This window comes from Rhincodon typus, chromosome 6, assembly GCF_021869965.1.
Source record: "Rhincodon typus isolate 14 chromosome 6, sRhiTyp1.1, whole genome shotgun sequence".
NCBI classification, from domain to species: domain Eukaryota; kingdom Metazoa; phylum Chordata; class Chondrichthyes; order Orectolobiformes; family Rhincodontidae; genus Rhincodon; species Rhincodon typus.
The window spans coordinates 94,261,132-94,284,506 of NC_063337.1; the positions used below are offsets into that span (position 1 = coordinate 94,261,132).

The 23,375-nt window shown below is 38.9% G+C and overlaps 1 protein-coding gene across 1 annotated transcript in view; it reads right to left on the reverse strand.

Moving 5' to 3' along the window:
- Positions 1 to 838: 838 nt before the first annotated feature.
- The window catches only part of atp6v1ab (ATPase H+ transporting V1 subunit Ab), a 23,453-nt gene continuing 916 nt past the window's right edge, over positions 839 to 23,375 (reverse strand). The window contains exons 2-11 of the mRNA XM_020513843.2: positions 10,461 to 10,552; positions 9,911 to 10,039; positions 8,593 to 8,807; positions 8,109 to 8,246; positions 6,717 to 6,868; positions 5,520 to 5,682; positions 4,715 to 4,823; positions 3,686 to 3,808; positions 2,122 to 2,236; positions 839 to 1,003 (exon numbers count right to left, since the gene is read on the reverse strand). Of these exons, the coding sequence (XP_020369432.2) occupies positions 931 to 1,003; positions 2,122 to 2,236; positions 3,686 to 3,808; positions 4,715 to 4,823; positions 5,520 to 5,682; positions 6,717 to 6,868; positions 8,109 to 8,246; positions 8,593 to 8,807; positions 9,911 to 10,039; positions 10,461 to 10,542 (1,299 nt within the window). The 5' untranslated portion in view covers positions 10,543 to 10,552 and the 3' untranslated portion in view covers positions 839 to 930. The remainder of the gene's footprint in view (positions 1,004 to 2,121; positions 2,237 to 3,685; positions 3,809 to 4,714; positions 4,824 to 5,519; positions 5,683 to 6,716; positions 6,869 to 8,108; positions 8,247 to 8,592; positions 8,808 to 9,910; positions 10,040 to 10,460; positions 10,553 to 23,375) is intronic.

Consider the following 23,375-nt stretch of genomic DNA (forward strand, 5'->3'; position numbering starts at 1 on the left):
GATTTGGTGAGAGCACACTTGAAGTAATTAGGTCACCATATTTAAGAATAGAGATATATTTGCATTGGGATAGTGCAGCAAAGCTCACTAGATTGATTGTAGGGGTTTGAGGGTTGCCACATGACAAAGTGCTGAGCAAACTGAACTCAGGTTTAGATGAATGGGCAGTGATCTCATTCATACGTTCAAGATTTTGAAGGGGCGTGATAATATGTTCACGGACAGGCTGATTATCATGGGCTGGGGAAGTTAAAAAACAGAGGGACAATCTCAGATAATGGATTGATCATTTAGGACTGCAAAATACTATGAATCTTAAATTCTCATGATCGCAGGGTTATGAATTCTCCATTGTTAACTACATTTAGAGCTATATTGTAGTCTCTCTCAGGAAGTCAAGAGATGTAGGAGCAGCTAGGAAAGTGGAACTGAAGCTCAAGATCAGCCATGATGGTATTGCATTGTAGGGTAAGCTCGACAGGCTGCATAAACTACTCCTGCTCTTATTGTATGCTCCTGAATAATTCCAGCCAAACAGCAGAATGCACAAATCAGCAAATTCTGAGCCCTCTAAACACTCAGCCAAAAATAATTCTTTTTTTGTGTGGATGGATTTCAGAGAAATCAAAATGTTTTATATGGGACAAAATGTGGAAATGCAGGAATGCTAATAGATAATACATCAATTCTTAAGCAGACTAACAAATGTCATAAAAATATGAATGACTGCATGAGTTAGAAACATCCAAAACTTTCCATCCTTGGTAAAATTCAAATTGATCGATTGTATACACTGAATCATCCTCATTGCAGTTGAATGTGACCTAATGCATGTTAAAGCAGATAATAACAGATCAATCATTCTAAATTTATTTACTGCTGCCAACAGGAGTGGTAAAAATGAAAAGCCTGAAGAAGCTCAAATTTGTTTCAGTTTACCTGCACGATACCAAGAGTAGCTGATGTCACAGGATCGGAGAAATCACCACCAGGGGGAGAAACACTGCCATAAAAGAAAAGATTAGTTTAGGGAGTTGACAAAAGCATCTAAAACTTTTAACAGGCAGCTAATCTAGATGCAACTTAAATTATTTGTTGAAAGAACCACTTGTAATAAAAACAGGAGAAGGTAGAATCCACAAGTGCAAAAGGGCAAGAGGAGAGAAAAAGGAAAGGTGAAAGTTTGAATAAATGAAAAAAGCCAGAAAAAGTCAATTAGCATTCAGAAATAATATTAATAGATGGTTTTAGTACAAGATTATGTCAAAATATTAGATTTCTTAGATTGAAAATGGTTTGCAAGCAGGAACTTTTTGAATTTCTACAGCACTATGATCAAATAGTCTAATTATTACCCACCTGTTAAGAGTGACACAAGCTATTGTTCATGCACCAATAGTACCTAATACTTTACCACTGACTTGAAAGAATACCACAGACCACATTTCCTTTGGATGCGATTTTAAAGGATCCTGTGGAAACTATACAGAACTGCCTGATAGATAACTTGTATCCTGCAGCACCAGAATGCAGGATATGCCGTAGAAAGTGAGAGCAAGCATTGAACTGTTAATCAAGCAGGATTGCACAATTTGAACTGCCTTGTTTAATCTAAGATCTTGAGGGAGTTTCTTATTGCTTTGCATGAGTGCTTAAAAAGACACAAACCTCATTAGCAGATTAAGAACCTCATTAGCGGATTAAGACTGTGATTAAAGCAATTTAGATACACAAAGCCCCAGAACTGTTCAGGTGGTGTTTTGGGGTTTGTCGTGTGGATTTCTAGGACACAGGATATATAAAAAAAAAATCCATATCAAGTCTTCAGTGGAGATGGTTTTAAAAATTGTCCACAACCAACTGCACAATGAACCAAAATGATAATATTGTGATTCAAGCATGACAGAACTCGGAGTGAAAAGAGAGAAAAAAAAAATCACACAACATGCATTATTACTCTTAATTTCATTTCATATCATTGCAGACTTTAATTCAAAATAAGCATGACATAGTGTACTTAATTTTTTTAAAGCAATGACAAGATAAGGCATCAGTAGCTTCCCATTGAGATCAACTCCCTTGCACACAGGGCTAATGCTTCTAGTTTGATTAAGGACTTACGCTCCGACAATGCTGACACTACCCTCTCGCTCAGGGTTTCCCAGGCACTTCACCCGACCTGCACGCTCATAAAACGAGGCCAAACGGGCGCCCAGGTAAGCTGGATAACCACTGTCTAGAAAAACAGATCAAGTTAGCTTCTATCACAATCTTGATTAGTTGCATCAAATATTTGGATCATATCAGTCTTCTGAAAGTACAGGTCTAAGTCAGATCACAGTCAGAGATGTACAGCATGAAAACAGGCCCTTTGGTCCAACTCGTCCATGCCAACCAGATATCCTAAATTAATTTGGTCCCATTTGCGAGCATTTGGCCCATATCCCTCTAAACACATCCTATTCATATACCCATCCAGATGCCTTTGAATTTTGTAACTGTACCAGCCTCCACCTTTTCCTTTGGCAGCTCGTTCCATACAAGCACCACATTCTGCCTGAAAAGGTTGCCCCTTAGGTCCCTTTTAAATCTTTCCCCTCTCACCTTAAACCCGATGCCCTCTAGTTTTGGACTTCTTGACCCTGGGGAAAACACCTGGCTGCTTACCTTATCCATACCTCTTATGATTTTACAAACTTCTGTACGGTCACTCTTTAGCCTCTGACACTCCAGAGAAAATAGCCCCAGCCTATTCAGCATTTCCCTATAGCTCAAACCCTCCGACCCTGGCACCATCCTTGTAAATCTTTTCTGAACCTTTTCAAGTTTCGCAACATCTTGCCCATAGCTGGGAGACCGGAATTGAACAGTATTCCAAAAATGGCCTAAACAATGTCCTGTGCAGCCGCAACACGACCTCCTAACACCTATACTCAATGCCTTGACAAATAAAAGGCAAGTGTAACAAATGTCTTCTTCACTACCCCGTCTACCTGCAACTCCACTTTTGATGAACTATGAACCTGCACTCCAAGGTCTCTTCGTTCGGCAACACTCCCCAGGACCTGACCATTAACCGTCTATGTCCTACCCTGATTTGCCTTACCAAAATGCAACATCTCACATTTGTTTAAATTAAACTCCACTAGTTGCAACTGTTTTCAGAAAAATGGAATCTGAGCTACATGTTTTGGATTTGCCTTGGATAGCCTCAGGATGAGATGGATGGCATTTCAGTAAGCAGTCCCAATATGATCTTCAGCCCTGAATACACATTACTGAAACATAGAATAATGCAAAACCAGGATACACTAATGCTTGCTATTATTGCATCTTTCACACAATCTTTGCAGAAGGCATCTTAGTACATCCTTTTGCAAAAGTAAAGTTGCTTTAATTATTTGAAACTAAGCCTCAACTCATCCCAGCGCAGTGTTGTCCGCCTTTGGAAACAAAAAGCTTTTCATTATTACATATTAGCTGCCAGTTATCAAATTTGCTGAAATGAGGAAGTTAGACTTAATTACCATAAAAGGAAAACCCTCAAGAGTATCAGGAGAAACTGATACCAATAAATGCAAGGAGGAACCTGCAGCATGACCTGAATTTGTCCTGATCACGATCTCATTTCTAAAATGTACGCTATTATTTAATTTGGTTGCAACACTGTTCACAAAAAACCCACCAGCAGGCATTTCTGCCAAACGTCCGGAGATTTCTCGGAGCGCCTCAGCCCATCGGGATGTGGAATCTGCCATCATACTAACGTGATAACCCATATCGCGGAAATATTCAGAAAGTGTAATGCCTTTAAAATGTGTCAAACAAGAAGAAACAAATTTAAGTAGAGAATATTTCAGTATAAACTTTGAGAAGTCTGCATCATTTCATTACATCGTAATAATAGAGTAGTGCGGTAAGCAGATCACCAGTTCTGCACTTGGCAGGGGAGAAGCAATAGATAAGAATTGGGTTCATCATCAGTCCACTGCTTGATATATTGTCACCAAACAGCAGCCAACAGATGAGGATAAAGGAAAGGATGAATCTTTTGAATACTGTCAAAATAACATCTCAGGGTTGAAAAGAGAAGCTTCCAGCTGGGATTTGAATGGCGACAAACCAAGACGATTCCAAGAAACTGGACAGTGGAACTCAGAATCAACTGATGAACTGTGAGAGGCTGCAGAGAGGTAGCAGTACATGGTTATTACATGGTAAATTGTGAGACACTTGGGTTTAGTAAATGTCAGTTTGAAGAAATTCAAACACAGAACTGAGGGAACAACTGTCACAGATCTAGGAAACGACACATCCAAAACATAGGAGACACAAGCAAGGGTGGAGATGGACTACTACATAAGTTTTAAAGGAGTGAAAAGATAGCTGTTCAAGGACGGGATAATAACAGTTTTAAAACAAAGGTGCAAGGTGCCCTAAATCATTTAAATAAAAGGTCAGGAAGGTTGGTTGGGTAATCAGGAGCAAACAGTAACAAATTTGTCTTATTAATTGTAGAGCTGAGGGTATCTTTTCTTATCTCTTACTACACTGACAAGTAAATGTATGATTACCTTCAAATAAGATCTATTCACACGCTGATGTGAATAATTAATTGTTAGAACAATTAATGTTTCTCAACCAGTAAAAGCCAATACAACCAAATCACAATTCAATGCAGCAAACTAAAATATAAAATAATTAAATGCTAAACCTGTGTAGATGGAGGCTTCCCTGGCAGCGACAGGCATGTTTGAGGTATTAGCCACCAAGGATGTTCTCTTCATAATGCTTTCCACTTTTCCATCAACCTCCATTGTCAGCTAAAAGGAACAAGAAAAATAGGGCACATTAGCATCCAGAATGATCTAAATTCTAAATTTAGACAGAGGCGGCCATTTGGCACACTTATTCAGTTATCTACAAACATAAACTTGCAATGCTGTGTGTTTTTTTCATTTTAAAAAGTATCAGTAAAATTATAGCCCTGCCATCTTTACCCAACAGGGGATAGCTAAATAATAGGAGTTGATTGGAAGACCAAATCTATCAATAGACAATAATCATGATGAAAAATTACAAATGCTAAGATAGCAGACGTAAGATAGCATCATCTAAAGTAGGAACACCCATGCCAGGAGAAAGATTTATTAAATGAATGATTTATTGTCACTTGCACTTGCATGAAAATACAGTGAAAAGCTTCAACTGTTGCCACAATCAGGCACCATTTTAAATAGCATAAAACAATAAAAAAAAACTTTAAAATTGATTCTTGTGTACACCTTTTCAGCTCTAAGCTAATGTTTGGGAAAAGGAGTTTGGGGTCAGGATTGTCAAGAGGGTAGTCAATTTCAGTAGACTAAATGAGAATTTCTGCACTTCAGCTAGCTTGATGCCCATTTAACTAGTTGAGGAATCCAAGTTGGATATTCAGAATATTCTCTTTAAAAAAATTATCTGCAAACATAACTTCAAATTTTAAAAGTATTTCCTGTTTGAAAATAACTTGAACTAACCTCTGGGAAATCTCTCAGTACTTCAGACATCTCATTGCCACGCTCCCCACATCCAACATAAATGATCACATCACTGTTAGAGTACTTTGAGAGAGACTGGGAAATCACTGTCTTTCCACACCCAAAGGCACCTGGGATTGCCGTGGTTCCACCTTGTACACATCTTAAACACAGGAACAGGAGAAAAAAATACAAATGAATCCCTTATAAGCTGACTCTCCTGTCAACATAAAAATGCAAAGTATTCCTTACAATCAATGCATATTAGTCTCCATATCAAGAGGAGTGTTGTTTAGTGACTATTAATTCTGAGAAGAAGCTCTCTTCACATGGCTCAAAAAGATGATCGTCAAGCTATAAGGCACTGAAGTAAGAGTAGTCTTAAAAACAAGACAGATATCACCACGAGATAGCTTGTAATAACATGGCTCCCCAAGTGAGCAACGCTATTTCCATAAAAACTCCTCATCTGAACTTCATACAAGGCTTGACGAGACAGTGCTCATGAGTGAAGACCATTCTTCAGGGAGAGGAAGCAAAAGTAGGTGAGAGGGGACAAAAGAAAAATAGCTGTGAAAGTGAGTGACTTAAGTACAGGCATGAGTTGAATGATTATTCTATACCAGTCTGTGCTTGCATCAATTTCATGCATCACTGGGGCCCACATCAACTCCCGTAACAGTCACATTGCACGTGGCTCTGGGTCAGAATCAGGAAATTTTATATTTCAAAACCTGACATTTGGTACCCAGTTGAAACAGTTTTTGAGTCTCTCTAGCAGAATTTCAGTTTGTGTCCAGAAAGCCATCTTGGTATGGAATCACCAAATACTACAGGACAAGGACAGGTCATTCAGTCCATCCTGCCTAAGCTGGTCACTTGCAAGAGCAACTCAGCTGGATCAGTTGCGATCTCTCGTAAAACCCTTGCTTTTGTATTCTATTTCTAATTATAAAATCTAGGATCCCACATGACTTTAAGCACATTGTCAGCCTGTTCTGCCACCTTCCATGATTTTTGCACATATCCTACACGAGACCAAACAGCAGCTGATCTCAGCTTCAGATGGTGTCTGGCAGGAATTTAAATGCTGCTTTTTATATCAGTCTGTTGCATTGTTATGAAAAGGCGCTGCAGCTGGGAATTTTGATAAGTCTGAGTTTGAACCAAGGTGTATTTTGTTGAAGATAGACTCACGGGAAAAGTGCATCCAGCACACGCTGTCCTGTCAGCAGAGGGTGACTTGCTGGGAGCTTCTCAGTGACTGGCCTTACCTGACGTACAGGCCATACTTGAACCATGGTGAACTTCTCTTTAATGCCTTCAAATTCAAGTTCCAGAACAACATCCTTTACAAGGAAGGAGGAGAAAATAAGAGCAAGAAACGATTATTACCATCTTCACAAAGGATTGCTATTTGAACAGCTTTGTTGCTATCTAAATGCGCTTGGAGATTTTGTTAAATTCATTTATTAAGATATATTCACCACAATAAACATTCACTTTCTCCACCACAGCTGCACAGCGGCTGCTGTGTGTACCTACATTGCCTGTAATTTTTCCCTGTTGCCTTGTGGACCTCCAGGGTCTTCAGTGACTTCAGGAACTGAAAGTCTGTGTTGGCATGCTGATTGATGTACATGGAACCTCTGAGCAGTTGCATAACTTAGAGGGAAAAATGGTTTATACCACTTACATGATGCATTGCAGCAACTCCCCAAGGTTCCCTCAATAGCAGATCACAAACCTGTGACCTTTACCACCTAGAAGGACAAGGCCAGCAGGCAGATGGGAATACTACCACCTGCAACTTACCCTCCAAGTCACACACCATCCTTATTTGCAACTACACCACCTTTCCTTCAATGTCACTGGGTCAGAATACCTAACTGTTTCCCCGAACGGCTTGGAGAGAGATGCCTTATTTGATGAACCACAGTGTTGCAAAAAAAGTAGCTTACCATCATGGTTTTATGGACAGTTAAGGATGAACAATAATTGCTGCTCTTGCCAGCAATGCCAATACACTTGAACAAATAAAAGCCAAATTTGCTTAGGTTTTGGACTTTGGCACAACTCAAATGTTGTTAAAGTTTTCTCCAGATCCAAGTTGCTTCTTCCTTAGTTCAAAGTCTGCCCGAGAGCGAGTCAAGATTCTTCTGTACCTCACCGCACACTTCAGCCCCTTCGCTGTGAGCCAGGCGTTCAGTCATTCAACCATCCTCACAAGGAAGTTTGACTTTCCTGCCTTTCCAGTTCTCTCTTCCTTAAAAGACCCTCCTTCAAATCCATCTTTTGGTCATTTTCCTAGTAACTCATACTCTTTGCTTACAGCTTTGCAAAACATCTTAGGACTTCTTTCTATTAGACAAATATTCTTTAAAAACTCATTCCGAGGATATGGGTGTTGCTGACAAGGCAAGCTTTACGGTCCATCACCAATTGCGCTTGAGAAGAGTTCTTTGCTGGGTCATTTCATAGCTCTTATGTTAACGTACAAGTGTGATCACAATCATCTTGACATTGTGAAACAGATTTGCAATCAATACAACTAGGAACACATTTGGTTCAGATTTATGGCATACTCACAGAAACATCGTAGCACCCTGGTGGGGCAACATACGTAACAGTTCCTCTGCTTTTAGGTGGAAGCATGATCTTGTGCTTAATAAGAGAATTTTCAAAGACAAATCCATATATGTCTCCACCAGTGATGTGACTACCAACCTAAAAATAAACAATTAAGAGTTCAAAGGGTAACAAAATAATCAATATAAATTGTAGTTCCCAATAGTCAGCTATTACTAGAACTCACAGACATTGGTTCTTGTTGCCATGGTACAAGGTCACTAACTATAGACAGAGTTGAGCTAATATGACCGAAGTCAACAGGCTTCTTAAATTCTGTCAAATCCAAGCTATTTCTTATTACTGAGAAAAGTACTAAATGATTATACTGGTATCAGAATGATGCATAGTTTAGAATTCATTACAAAACAGTTAAGAACAAAAACATATTTAGTAAGAGGCAGCCTCTTTTTGAGAATCAAATAGATTTAGTGAAAGGTCTTACTCGCATATTCTTGGAAGGAGTAAATTCCCACTTCAAGTCTCTACTCAGTGCATTCACGTTGACACCACGAGGGATATAAATACTCTGCGTCAGATCATTGATATCCTTTAGTGGTCGTTGGATCCCATCAAAAATGGCTCCCATGATGCCAGGGCCCAGCTCCACAGAAAGAGGTTTCCCTGTACGAAGGACTGGATCTCCAACAGATACACCAGCTTTTGGGTGAGTGCTTAGAAAAAACACGAACAACATTTCTGATAAAATGATTAACCAAGCTCCATGAAACTTTAAAGGGCTGTAAAACCTGCACTAATTTTTCAAGCCCACACACAAGAACAGCTACTTGAACAAGTTACTAAAAGGAAGCCGTCACCTGTGAAATAATTTTACGGATTATGTGGCTACCTTCAGTCAGGCGAGTACATTTACTTCCTTGGCCCAGGGTTATTCTGCCTCTCCAAGTGATCGCATGGTTGTAGTAGGGTAAGGGGATAAAGGAAGTGTCTGGTTATGAAGTGTGGGGACAAGACTGATGAATCAGCCAGCTTTTCTTTCCCTTGTTAGTCAATTTCATAACGTTAGAAGAGGGAAGGGAGCAAGTAGCACGACACTAAAAATGCAACTAAAAGCTTCTAAGAAACATTCCTTGCCCAAGGCAAATGTGATTAAAAATGATATATGATGTTACCCTGGAAAATTACAGGAAAAACACGAATCATCCTTGGATGATTCGTCAGGTTGAGTTTGAGCAGATCTGTGGACAGACAATCTTGAGGACCAGTTGGTCTTTTCTTATCACTAGCTCAAGAGCTCATCACTAGTGTAAGTTGTCCTTCAATTGCATAATTTCCTTCAAGATTCATTCTGTCTAGTCAGCTAAAAGCAAAATTTTCAGATGTTGAAAATGTGAATTAAAAACAAAGCACTGGAGAAACTTATTAGGTCTGCGTAGAGGGAAAAAACAGTCAATCTATCCAGTCTAATATATGACGTGGAGATGGTGTTGGACTGGGGTGGACAAAGTCAGAAATCACATGACACCAGGTTCAACTCCAAAAGATTTATTTGCAAACACAAGCTTTTGGAGCCTCAGTCCTCCTAACACCTGAAGGAGGGCTGAGGCTCCAAAAGCTTGTGTTTGCAAATAAACCCGTTGGACTATAACCTGGAGTCTAATATAGCACTTCTTTAGAACTGTCTAGTCAACTGCATGCTCAAAATGGACATTGAAAACAAATTTCCTCAGTCCGCCAGAAAAAAAAAGTTCTATTGAGTATCTTCCTCAAGTTTATACTGTTAATCGATGCCGAAAGGATACAAGTTTCTTCATAGACTTGGATTGTTGCCATATCGCCCTCCAAACGGATAATCTCACCAACCAGCTCACTGTGACCTACACGAACCAGCTCATACATTGCTGCCCCAGCCATATTAGAGGCAGTGACAACTGGAAGAGAGAATAAAGAAACAAGTTAACACATCCTTGAAAGCAAGCAACCTTAACAGAACTTTGCAATTGCACAAAGCATTGCCCATTTAAATCTGAATGATCATGGTTTCTGGATGGCAGTTTATTGTAGATTTGGAACAGAATAATTTGCAACACATTTGCAAGGCATTAAACAAATTTTGACAGTTGCCCTTGAAATTAGGAGGAAGAACCTGATGAGTAAAGAGGCATTATAAAAGACCTTATATCTTAACCCCTACCAAATAGAAGTCACTGTCCACTATAAGTCTATGACTTCCGTGCATCAGCAATATTTTAGGATGACTGATATCTTTAGCTGATACAAAGAAACACATTTCACACATTCCTTTGCAGCAACCCAGCTGTTTCGTGATATGGAAACGAATGAAATACTCACCAGGACCAGAGACACCATGGACATATCCCACCATTGTCTCATGGTCCTCATCTCGTATCTTGGGAAGTTTGCTGAAATCCATCTTGATCAATCTGAAACAAATTCATAGTTTATCAGGTATAATGAGAGAAATATTAAAAATTGACAATTGATAACCATATCGGATTAGCTATTGACTCCAGATTTATTACTTGGGGTTAAATTTAAACTTCCCCAGCTGCTGTGGTGGAATTTTAAGCTGTGCTTCTTTCAGTTAGCCAGGTCCTCTGGTTTATGAGCCCAGTGACATTACCATTGCACAGACTTTCTCTAGTTTATACCTGGCTATGGGAGTAGAGACTTGAGTAAATTCAGCAATCCCAGAGAAATCTTGCCTATGAAATTCCTGGCCGAGAGGCAAGTTTTCCACGAGTTCCCGGCCCTATCTGAATTCCAAGAATGGAAGTCGGCTTCATATGTTGGGTGGAGGAGGAATGAGGTGGCGCTGTGCTGCTTTTGGTCACCGTCTGAGATGCGCTCGAGAACGAAGTTGGGAGATGGACAGGAATTTCACTGCACCATTTTACTGGACTGACAGAGGCTACAAACCTGCCAATTCCTCAATGTCAGATCAGTGGTGATTGAACTGGAGAAACCAATTCCTGATTACACTCCTGCAGACTCTGGTCGGACACGCAAGTACGTTTGGATCACGTAGGGCATTGTTATCATCCTCTGTGCAAGGGTATGTGGAAAAGGCAGGAAAATGGCACTAAGTCATGATGCTCATTTAAACTGCGTGCAGACACCAAATCACCTCCTCCTATGCTGTAATATTTTTGTGTATTTTGTACTTAAATTTGAGGCAAAGATGGAATCAACAAGACACCTGGAAAGAAGGAACATTATGCCTCTTTTAATGGTATGGGGACAGGCAAGACTATCATAGGATGGAAGTTATTGCTGTTAAGTAAAAGCCGATAAACCCAGAACTGGGTACAGTACCAAATTTAATCAAAATTGTAGATTTCACATCTGATCCTAATAGAAACTAATTTCTCGCTCTTTACAGTTTCAACATTCAATTAGGAGTCAGGTATGAAGAAAATACACTAATTTCTCTTGCAGCTGCTGGTCAAGTGAGTCAATATCTTGGTGCACAAATAACATCTGGAAGTCACTTTGGCAAATATTGTGGTGAAACCAATCCTGTACTGGTTACACTCTTCCTAGAGTGATCAGAACCAGTTTCACGCCTTCCTAATCTAAATGGCCAACACCAAGCACAACATAACTGTCCAGGTCAGAATCAACCAAGGGAAACACTGATCAGAAATTGAACCTGGAACCTAACACTTTAAAAACAACAAGTTGCAAAAAAAAAGAAAAATCAAAATGGAACTTAGCTCATTTTCAGGGATCAGCTATTGACAACCTCCACCGGGTGGACTGTCAGTGAAGCTTAAATCATCAAATTTAACTAAAATCAATTCCTCACTACATTCAGTTTTTGGACCTAGTACAATGACAGAATTTTATGCAAACCACAGGTAGACAGAAACCCTACTCCAATCTGTATAGGATACTGGGGCACATTAGTTTTGATAAACTAAAGAGACTCCATCGCATTGTCAGAGGAAAGATAACACTTGTGATCTCACTGCACCATTTTACAGGACTTCCAGAGGTTATAAACCTGCCAACTTCCTCAAAGTCAGATCAATGGTGATTGAAGTGGAAAAATAACCTCCTGGTTGCACTTCTGCAGACTCTGGTCACGGTGTACAAGTATGTCTGGTTACAAAGTTTCCACAAGGTTGAATTATAAGAAACAATATCAGCTTTTATGCATACTGTTGCATTGGCTAAAGTATACTTTCCAACATCATGTTTTTTCAGGGACCATCTCCTCAGAATGCTGCTAACTTTAGTTTCCTAATTATGAATGTCATCAATTTAAACAAACTGCTTCATATCAGATGGACAATGTTAAAATTACAACATTCTGTTGAATGTATCAGCATTTACTTATCACTCAGTAGACGGCAATCTGATTGTTCAAATGCTGTTTGGTGCAAAGAAAACCAACTGCCCCTCTCATTCTCTCTCACCCATTTTGTTGACACTAATTAATTTCAAACTGACAATTTGTATTTTCTTTGATTAGAGTTTATGTTCCTCTGACCACTCACTCACCTACCAAAACTCAAGGTTGTGTTTAAACTTAAAATCTAAAACACAGTGTACTGGTTCATCAAAATCAGAGACATCAAATAAAATTGCAGTGTGAAGTATACCAGAATAGTACAAAGGCATTTTAGATTTTATATTCTAGCTCTTCGACAAGGTACATATCCAAGTAGCAATAGGCACACTTGCCTCGTTTGGCGATACCACACTGCAACCGTGAAAAATAGTTTTCCTGAAGAGCAATTATGCCTGAAACACAGAGCCACAGTGTCATACAGGAAACAGACCCTTCAGTCCAACTCATCCGCATCGACCAGACATCCCAATCTGATCTAGTCCCATTTGGCAGCATTTGGCCCAGATCACTCTAAACTCTTCCTATTCATATACCCGTCCAGGGGCCTTTTAAATGTTATAATTGTACCAGCCTCTACCACTTCCTCTGGCAGCTCGTTCCATACACACACCATCCTGTGTGAAGTTGTTGTCCTTCAGGTCCTTTTAAAATCTTTCCCCTCTCACCTTAAAGCTATATCCTCTAGATTTTGACACCCCCACTCTAGGGAAATAACTTTGGCTATTCATCCTATCCATGCCCTTGATTTTATAAACCTCTAAAAAGGTCACCGGTCAGTCTCCAACACTCCAGGGAAAACAGTCTCAACCTATTCAGCCTCTCCCTATAGCTCAAACCTCTAGTGCTGAAAACATCTCTAAAATCTTTCCTACAGAAGGACAACCAGAATTGTTTGCAGTATTCAAAAAGTGGCCCCAATGTCCTGTACAGCCGTAATATGACATCCCAACTCCTATACTCAATGTTATGACTTATGAAGGCAAGCACGCCAAATGCCTTCTTCACTACCCTGTCCACCTGCGACTCCACTTTCAAGGAACTATATACTTGCTCTCCTAGTTCTCTTTGGCAACATTCCCCATGGCCCTACCATTAACTGTGTAAGCCCTGTCCTGGTTTGCCTTACCAAAATGCAATAATTCACATGTATCAAAATTAAATTCTATCTGCCACCCATTGGCCTATTGGCCCATCTGATCAAGGTCTCATTGTACTTGGAGATAATCTTGTACACCACCTACTTTGAAGTCATCTGCAGACTCACTAACCTTACCTCTGCTAACCACAACTAACTGGTTTTATTCACATCCAAATCATTTACGAAAATGAAGAAAAGCGGTGGGCCCAGCACAGATCCTTGTTACACACCACTGGTCACAGATTTCTGGTATGAAGAAGAACAACCCTCCACCATCACCCTCTGTCTCCAATCTTCAAGCCAATTTTGTATCCAATTGGCTAGCTCCGCAGCACCCATTTGACCTAACCTTACTAACCAGTCTACCATGCAGAACCTGGTCAAACGCTTTGCTAAAGTCCATATAGACAACATCTACAGCTCTGCCTTCAAATCTTCTTTATCACCTCTTCAAAAACTCAAGATAGTGAGACATGATCTGCCATGCACAAAGCCATGCTGACTATCCCTAATCAGTCCTTGGCCTTTCCAAATACATGTAAATCCTGTCCCTCAGAATCCCCTCCAACAAATTATCCACCACTGATGTCAGGCTCACCAGTCTACAATTCCCTGGATTTTCTCTAACCTTTTTTTTTTTTTTTAAAAAGAAGTAATGGCACTACATTAGACAACCTCCACTCTTCTGGCACCTCACACGTGGCTGTGGATGACACAAATATCTCAGTTTGGGGTCTAGCAATCTCTTCTCTAGCTTCTCACAAAGTTCTGAGAAACACCTGATCAGGTCCCAAAGATTTATCTATCATTATGCATTTTAAGACCTCCAGCACTACTACTTCTTTAATATTTGCGTCTTACAAAGTCTTCATATTTATTATCCCAAGTTTCCTGGCTTCCAAGTCCTTCTCCACAGTAAATAATGACAAAATATTCATTTAGCATCTCACCCATCTCCTGTGGTTCCACAAATAGATGGCCACACCGATCTTTAAAGTGCCCTATTTTCTCCCTAGTTACTCTTTTGCCTTAACGTATTTACAGAATCTCTTTGGATTCTCCTTAACTCTATTTGCCAAAGCTATCTCATGTCCTGTTTTTGCCCTCTTGATTTCCCTCAAGTATACTTCTATTGCCTTTATACTTTTCTGGGATTCACTCAATCGCAGCCATTTACACCTGATTATGCTTTTTTTGACCAACATCCAGCATTCCTTACACCTACCAGCCTTGCCCTTCAAACTAATAGGAACATATTGTCTCTGAACTCTCTCTCATTCTTAAAAGCCTCCCACTTCCCAAGTGTCCCTTTATCTGTGACTATCCTCCCCCCATCAACTTTTGGAAGTTCCCGTCTAATACGTCAAAATTGGCCTTACTCCAATTTAGAACTAACTTTTTGGTCAGTTCTATCCTTTTCCATAACTGTTTTAAAAATAATAGAATTTGCACCAAAGCGAGCCCTTACTGACACCTCAGACACTTGCCCTGCCTTATTTCCCAACAGAAGGGCAAGCATTGTACTCTCTCTAGGAGGTACATCACATATTGAGCAAGAAATTTTTCCTGTACACACAAATTCCTCCCCACCCAAGCCCTTAACACCATGACATCCAGTCTATGTTTGGAATGTTAAAATTCCCTATCATTATATTCCTATTTATGCTAGAGATGAGATCTCCTTATATATTTGCTTCTCAATTTCCCACTTACTATTGGGGGCCTATAATACAATCCCAACAAAGTGATCATCCCCTTAAGTTCCACCAATATAACTTCAATGGACCATCTTCCAGGAACATCTTCCCTTTGTACAGCTGTAACTTTCTCCCCAACCAAAAACACCACTCCCCCTCTTATCTTGCCTTTCTATCCTTCCTGTAGCATCTATACCCTGGTACAATAAGCTGCCAGCCCTGTCCATCCCTGAGCCACGCTGCTGTAATAGCTATGATGATATTCCAGTCCCATGTCCCCAACCATGCCCTAAGTTACCTGCCAGGTCTCTTGCATTGAAGTAAATGCAGTTTGATTTATCAAACATACCTCATTCTCTACAAAACTCTCGTCTGCCTTGACTATTAGACATGCTCCCCTTATCCACTGCACCAACCTCAGCCTTTTCTCACTATCAGTTTGGTCCCACACCCCCATCCCCACCCGTTACAAGTTTAAAGCCTCCCAAGTAGCACTAGCAATTTTCCCTGTAGGGATATTGGCCCCCTTCCAATTCAGGTGGAACCTTTACTCTTAAACAGGTCATTTCCATCCCTAAACAGATTCCAATGGTCCAAAAATGAGAATCCTTTCCCTCTGCATCAGCTCTTCAGCCACGCATTCATCTGATCCATCCTCTTATTCCTACTGTCACTAGCCTGTGCCACCAATAGTGATCCAGCTATTCCTGCCCTCAACGAACAAGTAAACAGATGCATATCAAAAATGAATAATTTCTCTTTAGCAATCCATCATTTTAAATGTAGTTCATTTTGGGTTGAATGAAGTTGAGAGGAAGGAGACAATTTTTCAAGAGACCTACCGTTTTTTTCAAAAGTTTACTCCAACATTTTAACCATCCGAACATTTAGAATGTTTGCACATTCATTCAGTCTGTGATTGACATGTAGTTAGTATTTTTGAAATTACTTCAAACTTGTGCAATCTGTTTTGGGAATCCATATTCTGCATATTAATATATGATTTGGCCAATGACAGAGAGGGAGCATGCACTGAAACACAAACTGCTTTATTTGAACAAAAAATTTGGAATGAAAATAAAGACTAATAGTAAAATTTTGAGCCAAATGAAAGGATAGGAATGTAAGGATACAGATCGTCAAAACAGGACAGAAGATGAGAACATCCTTAAAAAAACCTGGTATTTTCATATGTTGGCAATAAATATAAAAATGAACAAGATACTGAATCAAAGACAGATTATGGCAAGTTTTATCAGGTACTGTGTAAATTGGAAAGATTATCAATTCAAGGAAGGGAAAGAGAGACATAAATCTAGTACAACTACTAGAAGAGTGATGGGTAGGGTGACAAAGTATTTCTGCTTTGGGGTTATTAGAAAATAGAACAAATTACAAGTGGTCACTTTGATTCAATCTTTAACAGCATTTGAAGAATATTAAGAGCACATGGAAAGTGCAAGCAAATGTGATTAGGGTCTGCTGTAGACGTATACCTACTCAAGTTTGGAAAAGACTTTGTGGCTTTTTGCCATGTTTACTTATCAACCCATTAATAGGTGAATAGAATCTGGCACTGAAATTTCTCACTGATGCCTTACTATTCTAATGGTCCACATTATTATTAACTCAACGACAAGCGAAGTATTTTATATAGCATGAGTTTTCAGGATGACGGCAACGTACCCTGAAGGAACATTTTTATCATAGCATTTAACTACATGGTTCCACCGCTGTCATGAAATTTGTACCACTGAAAATGAACATTGAACCACTCCATTGATAGAATCAATATATACCATGGCTTGCAGATCAAAGTTTTCACATCAAAAATATTTTAGAGAAAAATAAGCAAATAGTACAATTTGATATTCATGTTTTTAAGAAATTATTTAGTTGCAGAGTGAACATTTTGTAAACATAGTTGAAGCAGTAAAATATTAATCTCCAAGTCATAAATCTATCCTTAGATCCACGGACATCATTCTGAAGAACAGTATCTAATACATCTAAGATACAAACACAGAAGTCCAATACAAGGTGCACTCCCAAGTACACCAAATTACTTAATGACAATGTTCGTTAAGAATTTTGGTGAATATTTATAAGCGCAAGATCAAATGACTCAGGCTTTCATAGCATGGCCATTTAACTGCAAAATACTTTAATTTTCCTGAAATCCAATGTCAGAATGAGAAAGTTTATAGCACACTTAAAAAAGTACATTCATTTATTAAACACAGGCAATTTCAATTATGCCAAATTCTGTTAATAAGCCAACATCAGCTGGGAGGAAGACTAATTAGGTTGGATAAAAATCTTGAAAGTGGTTAACTTTGAGGTGACTTGTTAAATGCTCACAGACCAAGTGGCAAGCTTCTTGTTAAGATCAGTGATGTAGTTAGTTAGACTCTTGCCATGGTTTATACAATGCCATCAATATTCTTCAGAGTAAAAACCTTTCTCAAGGAGGTCATCTGTAACGCCAGAAACACCAGGTTTGAGCCTCAGTTTTACTGGAAAACATTTAACAACTTAACTGAGGAATAAAAAACAAATATACAGCACCTGCAACATACACTCAAGCCAGGAGTGTGATGGAACTCTCTCCAGTTATGTGAACAAGTTCAACTCCAACACTCAAGAAGCTTAACATCATCCAAGACAAAGCAACCTATTTGATTGGTAGACCATCTGCCACTTTCAACAGTCCCTTCCGTCACTACTGATCTACAGTTGCAGCCATGTGTACCAACGACTTGGTGCACTGCAGTAACTCACCAAGGCTTCTTCGTCAATGTGCAAACCTGCAACCTCACCACCTCAGAGATTAAAGAGAGCAGAAGCATTGGGAACAACATTCTGGGAACAAGACACACAATGCTCTGATTTGGAACTATATAAAAGTGTTCCGTCATTGTCGCTGGGTCAAAAGCCTTTCAATAAAATAGCACTGTGGACACCTGTAATCCTCCAATCTCTGCAGTGGTTTAAAAAAGGCAGTCCATTACCACTTCCTCCAGGGCAATTAGGTAAGGGCAATAAATGCCTGTCTAGCAAGCAATGCCCATAGCCAACTCAGGTCAGAGATCAGGACAACAAACAAACGTTCAAACAACAGAAAGGAACTGAATTCATTGTCGTGCTAAATAGACCATATAATGCAACTAGAAAGGACTTTGGAGATTGAATAGAATAAAGCCTAGGGAAAGGAAGTTTGAAAGATAACAGTGAGGGATAAAGCTGCAATGCAGAGCTAGAAGAATGGCTGTGCTTTCTCAACATGAAGCACAGGGTGGATATAGCTGGAAAAGACAGGTTAGTGATGAAGGCTGTGAACAGGCTTGAAAATAAGGACAAGGGTTCCGTAAGCACTTATTTGCAGGCATTCTTTTTAATTATGATTACAGCTACTAAAATTAAACTGGTAATATTTTAAACTAAATTTTAATTGCATTAAATAGCAGCTATACATATTAATTAGTACAGCCACCTTGTTCCAAATGCTATGTGCAATCAAATACAGATTATTTTTGCAACTTCTAGATTTGTGATTTGCTGTTAGCTATTACTGTAAAACTAGAAACTTCTGCTTCCTATTACCTATAATAACCACCACAGGTGCTGCAAACCTAACACCATAGCATTACTGAAGCTTTAGTTGACTATCAACTTGCCAACTGAATTATTATTATAGAACTGTAATGCACATTTAGTGCCTGATATAGATGATTAAATGAGTTGAAATTAAGTTCCAAGACTCAAACAGGAAACATACTAATGTCAATTTGGCATTTCCTTCCCCTGCAACTTGAGATGCTAGGTAATCAGAAATAAACTCATTTCTGACTGCTATCTATTGATGGGCATGTATGGATGTTGGGCCCTGACAGGAATTCTTCAGATGTAACAACAGTCAGTGAACATTGATATAGTTGGTTTAAGTTCACAAATCAAAAACAGCCACATGGGTGATGCTGGAACAATCAAAACAGATGACAACAATTTAGCAGCACTTTCTGGTGCCAAACCAACAAATTAATTTAATTCAATTTTATAATGTGGCCGTTGTTTGATTTGAATTCACATCTTGACTGCCATTCCGGTTCTTTTACCAGTACACTCAACTCATTAATGGCTTCAGGAGATTGAGTGAGGAAAGAAATTAGTAGAAAAGGAAGAATTTTTTCCTGAGAAGATTTGTAGCTCGGATTGTGGATGAGGTTGTAGACTTGCTCACCGAGCCAGTATTTGATTGCAAATGTTTCTTCACCTTGCTGGGTAACATATCCCATGAAGAAAAATATCCCATTAAATTGTGTTACATCTAAAACCCAGCATTCCACTGAACAGATATATCTTAAATCCTAAAGTCACCAGCAGGAAGTGGAAAGGAAATTAGACTGTTATCTGAAAAGAAGAACATGCAGGGTTACAGGGAGAAGATGGAGAATGCTACGAGTGAATTGCAATTTTGAGAGCTGGTATAGACATGACAGGGTAAATGGTCTCCTGAAATGGTACAATAAAGCTCTGATTCTGCTGAAAGTTTATAGAAAAAAATGGTAATGTAATCTCACAAGTGGGCAGAAATAAACAAGTTCATGTGTTATACTGTTGTAGTATTTAACAAGTGTGCTATAGCTGTTCAGCTCAGAACAAAGATAGCCAGTGCAGAGCTATTGAATCAGAAATTGGCACAAACTAGACCACCTCAACCCAAATTAATCCAAAAGATTACATTGGAGGTTGCTATATTTGCCTTGCTCCAAAATTTAACACTACACATCAACCAATACACATTCATAACATACACTGATGATGTTCACACATAATAGGACAAGTCCAGATTCCTGATTTAATAGATCAGCAAATATCACAAACTAAAACCGATACTTGACACCAAGTTCTAATGCACACAAATTAATGTTCTGCAACTGCAGAACATCAATTTAATTTGATACACATCACATTTCACTAGGTTACATATCTGACTCAGGTCATACCTAAACAACAAAGCATCAAACATTTCTTTCCCAAACAAAGGGACAGAAGAATTCTTAATGGCTAACACTAGGAATTAGCAACGTGCAGGTTTTACACCCAAGACATTTGCAGTGTTATTCATTTACCATAATATTGTAGGATCAGTGCACAGTCAACAATAGGCCATGTGTGTTTCTAGGTATCCATTCAAATGTTGATCTGGAACGGAGCTTGTAATTTAATACTTCAGTCTTGAAATCTAATTAACACTGTGTATAATTTCTGGGCCATTGTTAAACTTGATCAATAACTTATCCCCACCCCTTCCTCCATGGAAAATAAGTTCTTGAACTGCACTCAAGATTCTCAGCTCTGCTGACTAAATATATCACTCATTAAGTGGGACAAAGTGTCTACACAATTAATTAATAAAGCTGTAAACTAATTAGAATCAGAGTATTCTGTATTAAGAGAAAACATTGTGCAAGAGGAGAGCTAATCATTTACATTACTAAAGTTTAGGGAAAATATATTCTTGTACAAGACATGCAAAGAAATATGCACTATAAAATGTACATTAACAAAAGACAAGAAGTGCAGTATATATCCAGAGATTTGACCTTTAACCATCCAAAAATATTTCTGCTGTTAATACGCTGGTTTGTTGAAGGCAAGTAGATTTCTAAATAAAAGTTGAAGAGCAAGATTTAAAAAAAGTTCAAATAGTGGTTCCCAAATATTAGGATTGCAAGAGAGATCTACGTTTTATGCACAGTTTTTGCTAACTCTTTATTCTTAATTTCTGAAGAAATATCAAGTTTGCTGTACACTTTGTGAAAGCTACCACATGACTATAATTATTTCACAAGTTTTACAGGCAGTTAGTCACAGATATTTGTATTAATTCTAAAACTGACATTACTGTCTTCCTCCTATTTCCACCACATGACCTTTTGGAAAAGACTTAGTTTCCAACATGTCAATTTTTAAAAGGTTCCAGGTAACAATTTAATAAAAGGAAAACCTTCACTACTCAGAACTTTAAACAAAACATAAGCACGCTACATTTGTACAGTATCCTTCTTCTCAAACACTTCTTCTGAGAGGATATGACATTCTTAAAGAATAATTAAAATTTTAATCAAAGAATTCAATATAAAATGTTTAGGAAAATTCAGATTATCAAGGGATTATTTTAGTTATTGCACCATTTAGGACATTTTAATTCCTAACTGCCAGTATTCAAATAAAAGCCAAAAGAACTGTGGATGCTGTAAATCGGAAACAAAAACAAATCACTGGAAAAGCTCAGCAGGTCTGGTAGCACCAATAGAGAAAAATCAGAGTGAACATTTCGGCTCCAGTGACCCTTCCTCAGAGGGCCTGCACGGAGGAAGGATCACTAGGCCCAAAACGTTAATTCTGACTTCTCTCTACAGATGCTGCCAGACCTGCTGAGTTTTCCCAGCAATTTTTGTTGCCAGTATTCAAAAATCTCCTTAATTTTATTTTCATTTGAGCCTTTGACTACCTTTCTCTCCATCGCATTCTCAGTGTCTTCTATTACTGCTTTAAACATTCAGGACTTTTCTACGTGTGAAGGACTCTTCTTTTAAAAAAAAAGAATCTGACATTGATGCTCTATTCTATGCTAGGTGATGAGTTAAAGCTAAATTAAGTTGAAGCAAAGCTAAATCACAAATTGTAAGAAGTCACAAACACACATTTCAGAATAAAAGGCTTAAGAGAATTAGCTAGCAACATATGATATGTACACTCAAGCTAGTTTATACAAGTACATTAGGCAGAAACCAATTTAGGATTAAACAATTATAAGAATATCATTATCAAAATGCACATAACCGAAATTGCCGTAACACGTTCAAAGTCCACATTACTGGGTACATTTATTATGAGGATGTTTCAGCATAGATCTGATACTATTTAAAACTTGTCTTTAGTGAGGAGTTGCACAGTGCTTTCAAGTTTTCTTGAATTGCAAAACTCCTGTTTCACTTCCCACTATCGATGTATACCAGTGCTTGACACCTCACGCACTCCCTTCCCTTCCATGATTTATGTCATTGTACAGTGGGAGAATAGACTTCAGCCAATTTATAAGTCAACTACGAACATGTTAATACACACTCCAGAGAGCAGTTGGAATTTTTTTCAGTGGGATAGGCTTAGGGACAAACAGAAAAGTGGGCGATGTGAACAAATGGGAAAAAAAGTAATTGATAAATTGAGAGAAATAGTACAAAGATGAGGGAAAAGATGATACAATCTACCAGAGGATAAACTTACAATTCAGCCAGGGTTGTGCAAAGAAGCATGTTACAGACACACAGATTAGTGGGGATGGGAAAAGGAGAGTACAATCTAACTTGAGAACAAAGGAAGGAGATGGGCAGAAAGCAAGGAGGATTAGGACAGAAGAGAAAGAGGTGGGGGAGGGGAATAAGATAGAAAAACAAATCCATTTGAGCACTAACAAAGACGACAAGATACAGAAACAGAAGCGGGCCATTCAGCCCATTGATCTACTTCACCGTTTGATCATGCCTGCCATGTTTCTCAATCCAATTCTCCTGCCTTCTCCAAACACTTGATGCCCTTACCATTCAAGAACTTGTCTTAAACACATTCAATGACTTGGCCTCCACAGCTCTCTGCTGCAATGAATTCAACAGATTACCCACCCTCTGGCTGAATAAATTCCTCATCTCAATTCTGAAAGGTCATCCCTCTGAGGTGTGCCCTCATACTAGTGGAAACAGTTTCCACACTATCCAGACCCCTCAGTGTTCCGAGTCAACACAGCATGGAGCTACAGGAACACAGGAGGTCAGGCAGCAGAGGAGTAGGAAAGTCGACATTTTGGGTCAGAACCCTTATTCAGATATTGGCAGTTCTAATCATATGCCACCTTCCATCCTTCTAAACTCCATTAAGTACAGAACCAGAGTCCTCAACTATTCCTCATCTGACAAGCTCTTCAGCCCCAGGATCATTCAGGAACAAAAACAGAAGTCGCTGGAAAATCTCAGCAGGTCTGGCAGCATCTG